The sequence below is a fragment of the Mytilus edulis genome, chromosome 1, assembly GCF_963676685.1.
Source record: "Mytilus edulis chromosome 1, xbMytEdul2.2, whole genome shotgun sequence".
NCBI classification, from domain to species: domain Eukaryota; kingdom Metazoa; phylum Mollusca; class Bivalvia; order Mytilida; family Mytilidae; genus Mytilus; species Mytilus edulis.
This window is the reverse complement of record NC_092344.1, coordinates 103946792-103960086: the sequence shown is the minus strand read 5'-3', so window position 1 is coordinate 103960086 and position 13295 is coordinate 103946792. Positions and strand designations below refer to the sequence as shown.

The window sequence follows — 13295 nt, the reverse complement described above, 5'->3', positions numbered from 1 at the left end:
CGTTATAGAGAAAGTCTGACTGGGCAAACACATTCAGAATTTTGAGCTCTACCAATTGTCCTTTCAAGTAAAAACTGTTAGACGACTTCTAATAGGAATAATTTTCATTAAATGACAAAGGAGTGGGTCCAGTAAGACCCCTTTTTTGGCCCCAAAATATAGCAGTTTTACAAAATTGTTTAAATGTAAACTTTTAGTTTTTTTTATTGGAAAGTAGAATGCTTCTGCTACATGATTATGGGCTGTTTATGACAATACAATGCACATATATCGGGTGTAAGCATCATAAAGTCATGCTAAATTACTGAAATTTTCACAATTTTAGCATTTCAGTTAAATTTTAGACGGTTTCCGTCTTATATGAAAGTGGCCGCATTTGTGTTCATTCTTAATATTGAATTGCAAGTTGTATTTAATGATAATACATAGCATATAGAAAGGTTGAGGATGAACACGGATGCGGCCACTTTCATTTGTGACTAAAAACATCTGAAAAGTGACACTTTTTGGCATATTTGATAGATTTTTATACGACTTGCAAAATATTGGTATGACGTTGGCGTCGTCGTCGTCATCGTCTGTTGTCGTCGTCCGTCGTCGTCGTCCAAAGACATTTGGTTTTCGCACTCTAACTTTAGTAAAAGTAAATAGAAATCTATGAAATTTAAACACAAGGTTTAGTTTCGTTTAAACATATTTATTTATAGTGGATTGGGAAACAAGTTTTGCAACTTATATTAATCCCTTTCCACTTTGCGGTTTATGACCACAAAAGGAAGGTTGGGATTGATTTTGGGTGTTTTGGTCCCAACAGTTTAGGAATTGGGGGCCAAAAAGGGCCCAAATAAGCATTTTCTTGGTTTTCGCACAATAACTTTAGTATAAGTAAACAGAAATCTATGAATTTTTAAAATAACGTCTATGACCACAAAAGGATGGTTGGGATTGATTTTGGGAGTTTTAGTCTCGAAAGTTTAGGAATTAGGGGCCCAAAACAGGTCCCAAATAAGCATTTTTCTTGGTTTTTGCACAATAACATTAGTATAAGTTAATAGAAATCTATAAAATTTTAACACAAGGTTTATGACCACAAAAGGGAGGTTTAGATGATTTTGGGAGTTTTGGTCCCAACGAATTATGGGCCAAAAGGATCCAAAATTAAACTTTGTTTGATTTCATCAAAAAATGAATTATTGGGGTTCTTTGATATGCCAAATCTAACCGTGTATTCAGATTCTTAATTTTTGGTCCTGTTTTCAAATTGGTCTACATTAAGGTCTAAAGGGTCCAAAATAAAACTTAGCTTGATTTTAACAAAAATTGAACTCTTGGGGTTCTTTGATATGCTGAATCTAAAGATGTGCTTATATTTTTGATTATGGGCCCAGTTTTCAAGTTGATCCAAATCAGGGTCCAAAATTATTATATTAAGTATTGTGCAATAGCAAGAAATATTCAATTGCACAGTATTCCGCAATAGCAAGACATCTTCAATTGCACAGTATTGTGCAATAGCAAGAAATTTTCAATTGCACAGTATTTCGCAATAGCAATTTTTCTCATTTTAATGTTAAGGAAATTTTGCCGTTTTTGGTTATTATCTTGAATAGTATTATAGATAGAGATAAACGGTAAACAGCAATAATGTTCAGCAAAGTAAGATCCACAATTGAGTCAACATGACCAAAATTTGTACTCAATTTTTTACGAAATTTTTTTTGTAATCTTTTACAAAAATCTTCTCTGAAACTAAGACAAATTTAATTAAACTTGTCCACTATTATCATTGGGGTATCTAGTTTAAAAAATGTGTCCGATGACCTGGCCAGCGAACCAAGATGGACGACATGGCTAAAATAGTACATAGGATAAAATGCAGCTTTTTGCTAAAATCTCTGAAACCAAAGCATTTAGAGCAAATCTGAAGCGGATATAATTGTTCATTAGGTCAAGATCTACCTGCCTTGAAATTTTCAGACCAATCAGGCAATCTGTTGTTGGGTCGCTGCCCCTGAATTGGTAATTTTAAGAACATTTTGCAGCTCTTTGGTTATTATCTTGAATATTAGGCATAATGTATTTTATGGAGTGGAGTATTGGAGTGGAGTGTTGGAGTGAGATTTTGGAGTGAGATTTTGGAGTGAAATTTTTGGAGTGAGATTTTGGAGTGACTTTTTTTTGGTGAAATTTTAGAGTATATAGTATATTATTCTAGAAGTAGTAGAATGTCAGGGGGTTAAATGTTTTGTTTAATTTTGAACAAGTATTCATTAAAAATAAATAAAGAAAAATTACAATGCTAAATATTGATTTAAATTTTGATCACAAATAATCATGAATAATTATTTGGTCATGTTCATTTAAAAATATGAAATATGCTCCTCTCATTAACTCACCTTGTGGGAGTGTCATTTGACTTGTGGTACCAAAGTGCACATTGAATTGCACAGAATTTCGAAGTCCTAATGGGCAAAAATCAGGGAAAACTCATTGAACCAGAATATCATAATAATGCTCATATCTTTGTGCAAAGAATAAAATTCGTAATAACTAGTATCTCAATTGTTTATAAAACAATTGAAAGGTCTTTCCTGTAAAATTGATGTTTTCGTAATGTTCTTTGTACGACCTTTCGTTTGATATACGACAAGCATACCTTCTGAAACTTTTCGCTTTTTACACTTAATGACCTCATCCGCCTACATTTTTGAGATCGGAAGTATGATATATGTAACACAGGGTAGATGAGCTTTCATTTGATATGCAACAACGCCATGTTCTAAAAAGTTTGATTTTTGCACTTAATAACCCCATCCAACCAATTTTTGGAGGTTGGGAATTTGATATTTCAAATGTACACATCATGACCTTTCATTTGATATACAACAACCTATCGTAAAAGAAAATTATTTTTTTTTGCACTCAATGACCCCATCCAACCAATTTTTGGGGGACGTCAATTTGAAATTTGAAATGTACGCTTTATGTTCTTTCATTTAATTTGAATTTTTGCACTAAATGACCCCACCCTTCCACCTGGGATGAAAAAGAGGTTTGAAATTTTCATTTTTAAGTAGAGTTTATTGAGACCTTCAATTTGATATATCAGATGACCCCATTTGACAAAGTGCCAAACATGATGCAATATCAACGATATAAATAGAAGTTATGAAACTTACAAAGTCAACGCAAAACATGAAAATTTCAAACGATTTTTTGGTGTTTTTTTCAATGGAATGTTTTTGGTATTTGGTTAAACATATAACTATGTTAATCTCTTCAATTTCTTAAACATTTTAAGTGGTTAGCTGTTGTTGATTCAGAAATACATGCCGCCGCTCGCAAAATTTCAAACTGCATTATCTCTAAAAGTTCACTCCAACACTCCACTCTAATACTCCACTCCAACACTTCACTCCATACAATACATTATGCCTGAATATTATTATAGATAGAGATAAACTGTAAACAGCAATAATGTACAACAACAAAGTAAGACCTACAATTAAATCAACATGATCAAAATGGTCAATTGACCGCTGAAGGAGTTATTGCCCTTTATAGTAAATTTTTAACCATTTTCATACAGTATGTAAATTTTTGTAAATTTTTACAAAATATTTTCCACTGTGACTACTGGGCCAAATTCATTTAAGATAGAGATAACTGTAAGCAGCAAGAATGTTCAGTAAAGTAAGATCAACAAACACATCACCATCACCAAAACACAATTTTGTCACGAATCCATCTGTGACCTTTGTTTAATATGCACATATACCAAGGTGAGCGACACAGGCTCTTTAGAGTCTCTAGTTTTATATGCTGAATCTAACCGTGTTAGATTTTGGATAACAGACCGTTCTAGATAAATGAAAAGCCTTTTTTTTTAATCTTGACACTTTTACTTTGTGTCAGAAACCTAAATATGTCAAAAATGTTATCAAAATCCAGATTTTGACAGTGTCAAGCTTAAATATTGTGTCCAAACTTGCCTTGGCTGTTCATGGTTCGAACTCAGCGGTCAAATCAGGCTGCGCTCAGCGAAGCATTTAATTTATCTATTGTATGATATTAAACAGATACAGAAAAATCCAAGTGCTTGCCATCTATTTACATTTAAGGTTATTTTTATTCCAAGTGTCGTTAGTTTAGTTCTTAAAGCTTAATATTTCAGAAATTAGAAGACCTTGCGCATTCATACTTCGCATAAAGGCGCCTTATGTTATGAAGTTTCCGTCTTGCATATGTTCTTGACCTCATTGTCATGGTTCAGTGACTTCTTGGGAGAAAGTGAAGATTTTTAGTATTCTCTTATTCTGAGTATAAGGGTGTGGGCTTTTCTCGCTGTGCTAAATACCCATTGGTGGACTTCGGTTGTTTTCATCTCTTTGGTCGGGTTGTTGTCTCTATGACACATTCCCCATTTCCATTCTCAATTTTATGAACTAGCATTGGGTATGTGCGTACCTTGCAATGTCCTCATGTCCGTTGGATAGTTTTCATTTGACCTCAACCTCATTTTTAAAATAGATCAGTGAACAAGATTAAGTTTACGTGGTCAAGTCACAGCCACTTGTCTCAGAAAAAAAATTCATGTATATCTATATATATAGTTTCTTTTCTGAGACAAGTGCATGTGGGTCAAGTCCATATCTCGGATACTATAAGCAATATGTCTTTAATTGGTGTAAGGAATGATTGTAAGGTATGCATGTCAAAATTGCAGGTCTCAACTGACCTTGACCTCATTTTCATGGTTCATTTGTCAATCTTAAGTTTTCCTTGTTTATTTTGTTTCTTAAATACTATATGCATTAACTTATATTTAAAGCATGTAATGATTGTAAGTGTACATGTCTGTCTGGCAGCGTTCATCTGACCTTACTCTTCATTTTCATGGTTCATTGATCAATGTTAAGTTTTCCTGGTTAAGAATATTTCTTAGATGTGCAATAGCTCTGAGACTACTATAACAGACTCAGAATAGCTTAACTATATTTAAAGTATATTTGGTGTATGAAATGATTGTAAGGTGAACATGTATTTCCAGTTAGGTTTATCTAACTATCAACATAATAACACTCTTGTTGTTTGTTCTTATGTTCAACTGTTACACCATTGTCCCAGGTCAGGGGCGGGGGTTTTCACCTTCAAACTAGTGTAAAACTGTCACCTTCCCTATACATGTGTGCTTGTTCAAGTCAGTATCATGAAATTGAGTGATTATCGGTTTTCGTTGTTTCTCATATTTGTTTTTTCGTTTATTGTTTTGCATAGTTTGTTCTTATGTTGTGCCGTCATGTCACAGGTCAGAGGAGGATTTTGCGCCAACAAACTAGTCTTATCCCGCCGCATTCTGTATGTGCCTGTCAGGAGTCTGTAATTCAGTGGTTGTCGGTTTTTTGCTGTGATGCATGTTTGTTTTTCGTTAATCATTTTATACTTAAATTATCTAATTTTCGTCCTCCAATTGACAATGTTATATCATTAGTCGTGATGTATACTTTTTGCATTCTTTATGTAGTCAGTATAATTTGCAGTATGTATTATGTTTTTTACAAACAAAGGCATATAGACATGATAGATAGCAGTTTTTTGTGTACCTATACTCAATTTAAAGTTGGTCTGACATAATATAGCCATTGTAGACGAAATAACTAATATAAAAAGTATGAAATCTTTTAATTGTATCACATATTACAAAAACAATATTTCTTAATGGAATGATCATTTACACAATTTGATTGGTTGCCATATAAATTTATTCTACTAATATCACTCGCAATTTTTGAAGAGTCATGGAGCTCGTCATATTTGATAGTGGCCTCAAATCGACCGTTTCCTGGACTTGTTTGGACAATAAGCTGATAATGCACAAACGAGTTAACTTTGTCTCCGAATGTAACTTTTCTATTTATAACGTCATTCTTACTTTTCCTAAATCGAAGAACTTCATCATACGGTAAAATCTTCGAGGCACTAAGAACATTTTCTAAGGTCAAGTGTGCACAATCTACATACGTTGACAAAATCTCATTTATTGATGTTATAATTCGCTCTCCGAAGTCGCGAATTTTGATGTCTTCAGGGGGTAGTGGTACATTCTTTGCACATGTACACCAATGCGGAAGTATTCCAATTTCAGAGCAGGTGCGCTCATCAGACACCTCTTGAAACAAGCTTGCTCCTCTTGAAGACGACTGCTCCCGCTGATCGGTTCCAAAGAATAAAACATTCTGAAGTGTTTCATAGATATCAAATGGCGTTATTAAACGCCTTTCGTTGATTTGAAGATTTTGACTAATTACAGGATATTTCTTTCGAAACCATTCTGGTAAAACTATAAACAGAAATGGAAGTCTTTCTTCTAATTTCCCAATATAAGTTTCTCTTAGTTTTCCGAATCGCATCCCGTGATCACTGTACAATATTAACATTGTATTGTTAAGCATGTTTTTCTCATAAAGGGATTTAAGATAATTGAAATATGGTTCATCAGCCATAGCTGCACTTTCTGTAGAATCGTGAGTTAATCCAGTAATAAATGTGAAAGCAAAGTATGGATTCTTTTGCATAATGGAAGCAAAGTGGAATGTATAATTCAAAATGATATCAGTTTCTAGTCTGTTGACAAGACAGTTATGCTCATTGTACCAGAGTGGTTTATCTTTAGTCATAGCTATGCTAAAATGCCGATTGAAATAGTCTGCTGGTGCTTTATGAAAGCCAGCTTTAAGATAATCGAAAATGGCAATTTTTGGAGCATCTTCGGCATATAACGTTCGATATCCACGATCAGAAAACATTTTCCATATAAAGTTGTAATTATCAAACGGAATATCACTAAGGGATTCGTTCCATGGGACATCTTCTAAAAACTTTCCAAGAGTCATAGGAACAATATTGACAAATGTGTTGTCTGCAACTTTATTGTAACCCATCATGTCAAAAGCTTGTAGTCTATTTGTTAAAAAGGCATTTGTCTTTCGCATATATCTTTTAAAATTCAATCTAGAAATGGAATCAACACCTACCATCATAACATTTAAAGTTTCAGAAACTTTCGCCTTATGTTTTTCGAACGCTGTCGATTTTGATTTTTCGATGTTTTTCTTTCGGTAAATAAACTGGTGGTAATTGGTATATAGTTTACCATTGGCTCTGTTAAAACATCGAACTCTTATAAATTCATATGAAACTTCTATATATGAATCAAACTTTTCACTGTAGTCGCCGTAGTCGTAATAATTGTGATGCTCCGCTTCATATGGTCTTATAATTGGTTGATATCGGCAATATTTGAAGGTCTCTTTATGACGTGATTGGTCAATTGCTGTCCAGTTTACTCGCAATATAATCCCATCTTCGTAAGTGTAAGGAAGAAATTTGTTACAAGAAATTTTCTTTCCAGGCTTCAGAAATTGAACGATTGAAACTTCAAATGGTGAAAATAATGGAATTTTACAAGTTGGAGTGTCAACAAGAAAGACAGGTCGTGAGGTCAACTGGGTTGATGGATTTTCTTCCTGGTAATGTGTTTGTGGATACGGCGACACATTGGCATAATAGAGATTGTACAGGAATAGAACACAACAGCATACACAGATGATTTTCAAATACTGTTTTCTTCTCATCGTCTGCTTAAGCAATCTAAAACAAAACAACGAATGATATCTTTAATTTCAATTGACTGCATTCCGTTAGTACAATTAGGTTAAATATTTTGTTTGTTTATACAATTACAATACAGTTTGGTTCAATGTTACTGCGTGAAAAAGCTTTTGATTTAATCGTCAATATAGGTATTTATCATGTATCGAAACCCATGTAACTGTATATTGTATCTTCATTTTATTACTCTATCTATTCACATTCTGATGAACTATGTATTTGATTAGTTTTTCACAGTTAATATTACAAAGCTCAAGGATCAGTGAAGTCCTGCAATAATCTTTTTTTTAACATCCTCTTCCATGCTTCAGAACTATTTGTTTCATATAGTATAAACTTCATTTAAATTTGTTTATCATATTTAAGATTTGAAACAAGATGTTTTATATAAGTCAAGATAGGCAACAATAAGATTAAACACATACATAAAGGCAATATATATAGACATCTTAATTAAAGGGGCACTAGCTACGAGATATATAACAAATCTAAGGTTTGATTTTTTTTGTTCAATCAATAATGAAAGTGAAATAGTGAAATAACAATTCGCTTTTTGCAACCAAAAAGGTTCAATTTTGTCAAATTACGCTAAGAAACATTGATAATTAGTTATTCACTTGCAAGTGAATGAGTCGACCTCTTTAAATCCGTATTCATGTGAACTTCAATTTAACTCCTAGCAAGAGATTGACAACGCATGCATTGTACGTGTACTGGTTATTTAAAGAAAAAGAATGTCAACAATGAAAGTGAAATAGTGAAATAACAATTCGCTTTTTGCAACCAAAAAGGTTCAATTTTGTCAAATTACGCTAAGAAACATTGATAATTAGTTATTCACTTGCAAGTGAATGAGTCGACCTCTTTAAATCCGTATTCATGTGAACTTCAATTTAACCCCTATCAAGAGATTGACAACGCATGCATTGTACGCGTGTACTGGTTATTTAAAGAAAAAAATGTCAACAATGAAAGTGAAACTACAGTAAATCTTTTGATTACTAATTCGATGCACATAAAATCATTCTTATACGGATAAAAACAATGAGAAACATCTATTTTTAATCTATGAAATAAAATCAAACAGACCTATAAAAATCCAATTGCACGTGTTGGTTTAATCTATTCATAGAACCTATACATTATCTACCCCATGCTCTGTAAACTGTTTATTTTAGTCTTTTGATAGTTTGGGTAAATGTTGTTATAAATCAACTATGAGAATTTGAGTCAAATCGGTGACCATGAATTTGACAGCTAGTGCCCCTTTAAGGTGAACAATAATCTTAGACTACAGACAAGTGACTTTTACAACATGTCAACACCAATTCTATGAAGGTGTTAATCATATGCATTTTACAGAAGAAAAAAAAAACTTTAACGAAAGAGAAAGGTACAACATCGAAAAGTAATAAAATAAAGAAGACCAGTTAGTCGTCAAAACACCACATAGAAAAATAAACACACAAGTTCGAATCTCGCTAAACCTTTCGGTGTCCTCGTCTGCCCTTGAAAGAAACAGTACATTGAAACTTGCTTCTTTGACATGTCAAAATCGATGTCGCATATATCATATGTAGCCTATATTTAAACAAAGTACCAATTTACGCAATTTTTTTTTTGCAAGATTTAAAGATAAACTTAATCGAAATAAACTGTAATGAGAATCTTGGTGTTATCAGTAATTCATTTGGGTACATCCTTTTCTTATAACCCAAAACAAAAGTACAATCCACTTAAAACTATTAGTAAACCATACCCAATTAACACTGATGATATGCACAACAGCGATATCTGATTAATTATGATAAATATAAACAAATAAACAACGGCGTTCCAATCAATGTGACCATGCCCCCGTCTGACATTAACCTAACAGTGTGATAGTTGTTACTTAACCATTTTGACGACAAGCCATCTCTTCTGAACATGCTGATCATGAAAAAGTAGAAAATTTCCTTATAAAAAAACATACTTTTATTTTTTCGAGAAAAGAATATAAACTGTATCCATACATTTATGCATAATAATAAAATTAACACCCTTTGAAAGATAAATCTTTCTTCTTTCTTTTGGTTCCTCATTTATAAATTTTAAAGCTAGATGAAAGAAATTACACCAGCTTAAAGTTGTCTAACTGGGAGTGAAAAAATCTTCTATAAAAAGGTAAAACATGGGGTAGTATAATTCAAGTAGTATCAATTATTGGTAAGTGTACTATATGTACGTGGTATGCAGATAAAATTGTAATGTTAGATTTATCATTTTAGACAAGCATGATGATAGGAATTTCCTATCTATTATGATTTTAGAGTAAAGATTGTACATGATTTATTAGTTTTAATAAAACTTTCACTTCAATATATAATGCACGCTCTGATTTCTATGACACATATGCAGTTAAGTTTAACACATGGCGGTTTGTAATCTATATCTAAATTTTATAAATTATATCAAAATAAATTGTATAATATAAGAAAAAAAAAAAGAATAATGAAACAATTTTAAAAATAAATACAAGAAATACGTGTTCATCATTTTACCAAATCAAAAACAACGGCGATAAGCAAGAACTACCATGAGCAATCTGTAGACGCCTTTAATCAAGCATACCAGAAGTCCTTGTAACACATTCAACATGTTTGAAACATTTCTGAAGTATGCATTTCGTCACGTCACATCTTATGACTAATGTCTGTACACGTGGAATAGAAAAAATAGTATAAAGAAATAACAAAATACAAAATAAGATTTAAAATATTTAAAAAACGTTTCTTATTTGAAGATGAATGTTAAAAAAAATAATTGTGTGGTCACTTAATTTTACATTCTTGAAATAAACTGTTAAAGAGACGGGTACGTAATGGTATACAAATTTGTAGAGAACAATATAAAAAATTATACTTGCTTAAGAGTCCCAAAGCAAACCACTATATGAAATGTGTGAAGCAAACAGTAAAATATGTTACTAGACATTAGAAATTAACACTTACCCCGTTGTAAACAAGAATCAACACAGTCGCCATTGATATGATAACACAGTTGCAGTAACTAGATACAAGCGTCTTATCTCAGCTGGTAAACTCGTATCACCCGGTATCATCTCGTTACTATGGAAACTATTTTCTTTAATGTCGGTTTTTCGTTTTTTTTTATTCAGATTTTCTATTGATCATAAAAACAATCTAATGTAAAGTAAATAAATAAACAAAAGTTAATGCATATTTTGATTACATGCTCCATTCAATCTTATTAATACTATGTGTTGCTTTCACTGTACATATACCTGTTAAAGACACAGTGCAGTTTATCAAGTGTCCAATTAATTCATGAAGCCTGTAAATATTATTCATCTTATCCAATCACAGAATATATAAAACGGAGCAAGAATATGACCGATGTCCGCACTCTCACCGAAGAGGTATATGACCCCTTAGAAATTGCAGTTTGAGGGGAAAATTTATGTTCAACAAGTGCCATTTCTTCATTTGCTTCTGTAATAATAAAATTAAGAATGGAAATGGAGAATGTGCCAAAGAGACAACAACCCGACCAAAGTGCAGAAAACAGCCGAAGGTCACCAATGGATCTTCAATACAGTACGAAGCTCAAATCTTTTAATTTTATCGATATTTAAAGTAGCCGAAACGAATCAAGTATGTCACGAATCTACTGTAAAAGTAGCTAAATCAAGATAAAAGAAACTAAATTTTGGGTATCTTCTTTAAATCAACTGGGGTTTGATTAATATCTTATAGTTTAGATTATTTACTTAAATAAAATATCTGTTAACCTTCTTTTTTTTAAATAGAGGACACATTAAGTTAAGGAAGCTCGCTTGTCATGTTTTGGAATTTTGGTCAGATTTTCGGAATCCTCTGGATTTATCCATTTGAACGCATTAACAAAATTTGCCCGGTGACCCCCATTTTTCTTTTTATAATTCTTTTACATGTATAATGGTAAGCTGTCTGTTAAAGTCTTATACAATTTTAATTACTTTTTAATAGTTTTTGAAGACCTAAACTTGTCAATGATAAAGCTATGAAAAGTCAAGAGAGAACATTTTCCCGCCAAAATTTCAATGGCTAATATCTCGAAAACAAGCACGGTGACCTATATATTTTTTTTTGCTCTTTTGATTCCTTTATTAATCCCCTATCAATATATGCTAGTGTTTTGAAAAGTTAATTACTTTGAAACTGAGAAGCCAGCTCCCTTAAGTATTTACTCATAATTCTTGAAATGATGCAAAATTTCAATACACTTTTTGAGAATTATTTTACTATTTTACATATGTAGAGAAATTTGCATGACATAAATGAATATTTCACCTAAATTTGATCAACATGGGGCGTAAAAATCATAAATAATAAAAAAAAAAAAAAAACCTGAAAAATTAACAATTTTGATGGTGCTGCCACCTACAACAGCGAAATATTTCCGAACTTTTTTTTATTTCGATTTATTCTATAGGGCTTCTACTAAAAGGGAATATATAAAAAAAAAGTGTGTATACTGTTGCTGTTTCTTAAAAAAATAAAATGAAATTAGATGAAATTTGCATTTTTCTAAAATTCATTTTGATCACATTTCCATGGTTACGGTTGCTATGGAAGAAAATATTTGAAATCAATTTTCAATCTGTTTTCATATCACTATACATATGAACTCTATATAAAGTATATACTAGCAACAAAATATATATTATTAAAGCAAGATAAATTACTTTAAAAACGTGCCTTTTTGTAGTTTTCCTTGCTCATTTTTAGGGGCCATCAAGGGGAAATTTGAAAATGAATATTTTTATCACAAATTTTTTTTTTTTTTTTAAAGAATTTCATATTTAAGTTCTAATAAGGTAAATCCATATCTAGAATATGAAATTTGATCAATTTGCCAACATGGACTTATCACTGTTTGCCTGATTCTTACATGGACCTGTACTTAATGTTTTAAAGTGAACTGAAACGTCCACCCAAGACGCGCTGTACTTGTAGATGTTAGTAAGTTGTACGTATACGCGCCACAACAGTGCTCCAATTCTTGCGGAAATTGAAGTGTTATGCGTATGGATTTTTGTTTGTGTGCATTATAGATGGGAAAGCAAGGGGGCTATATTTCATACAAGGATTTCTGGATAAGGATTAAGGAAACTATGCACCATCTGATAAAAAATAGAATATACATATATATAGATTCAGATTTTAGCATTTCAAAGAATACTCCAAAGTTTGCTGACTTTGTTGATTTCATCAATAATTCTCAATAAAGTTGAAATAAAGGATAACCCAAATGCAGCTAGGTTTTCTTCATATCTAAACTTACAAATAAAGTGATACACAGGACAAGTCGGTTAAAAACAAACTCTTTATGACAACCTAGAACAGACATTAATACCAAAAAGTGAAATCTCCAGTTTAACAACATTCCAGAAGCCCTATATATTTGTAAAATAAATATCTCTCAGTTCGTGTTCTGAATTGTATAACCCGAATAATTCAGTCGTTATATATTTCGCTGTTCTACGATGGATTCAATAACTTTTAGACTTATGGAGGTGTGTATTGCTCATTTTTTTTAGCGTAATGTTTTGTGATTATTTTTTCGTCTTTTTTCCGTAG

At 32.0% G+C, this 13295-nt stretch overlaps 1 protein-coding gene across 1 annotated transcript; it reads right to left on the bottom strand.

Moving 5' to 3' along the window:
• Window positions 1-5665: 5665 nt before the first annotated feature.
• LOC139498834 (uncharacterized) lies at window positions 5666-11120 on the bottom strand. The gene is made up of 2 exons (XM_071287410.1): window positions 10665-11120; window positions 5666-7650 (listed from the first exon to the last, which is right to left on the bottom strand). Exon 2 carries the CDS (start codon window positions 7632-7634, stop codon window positions 5691-5693), a length of 1944 nt encoding a protein of 647 aa, XP_071143511.1. The 5' UTR covers window positions 7635-7650; window positions 10665-11120; the 3' UTR covers window positions 5666-5690.
• Between the last annotated feature and the right edge of the window lie 2175 nt (window positions 11121-13295).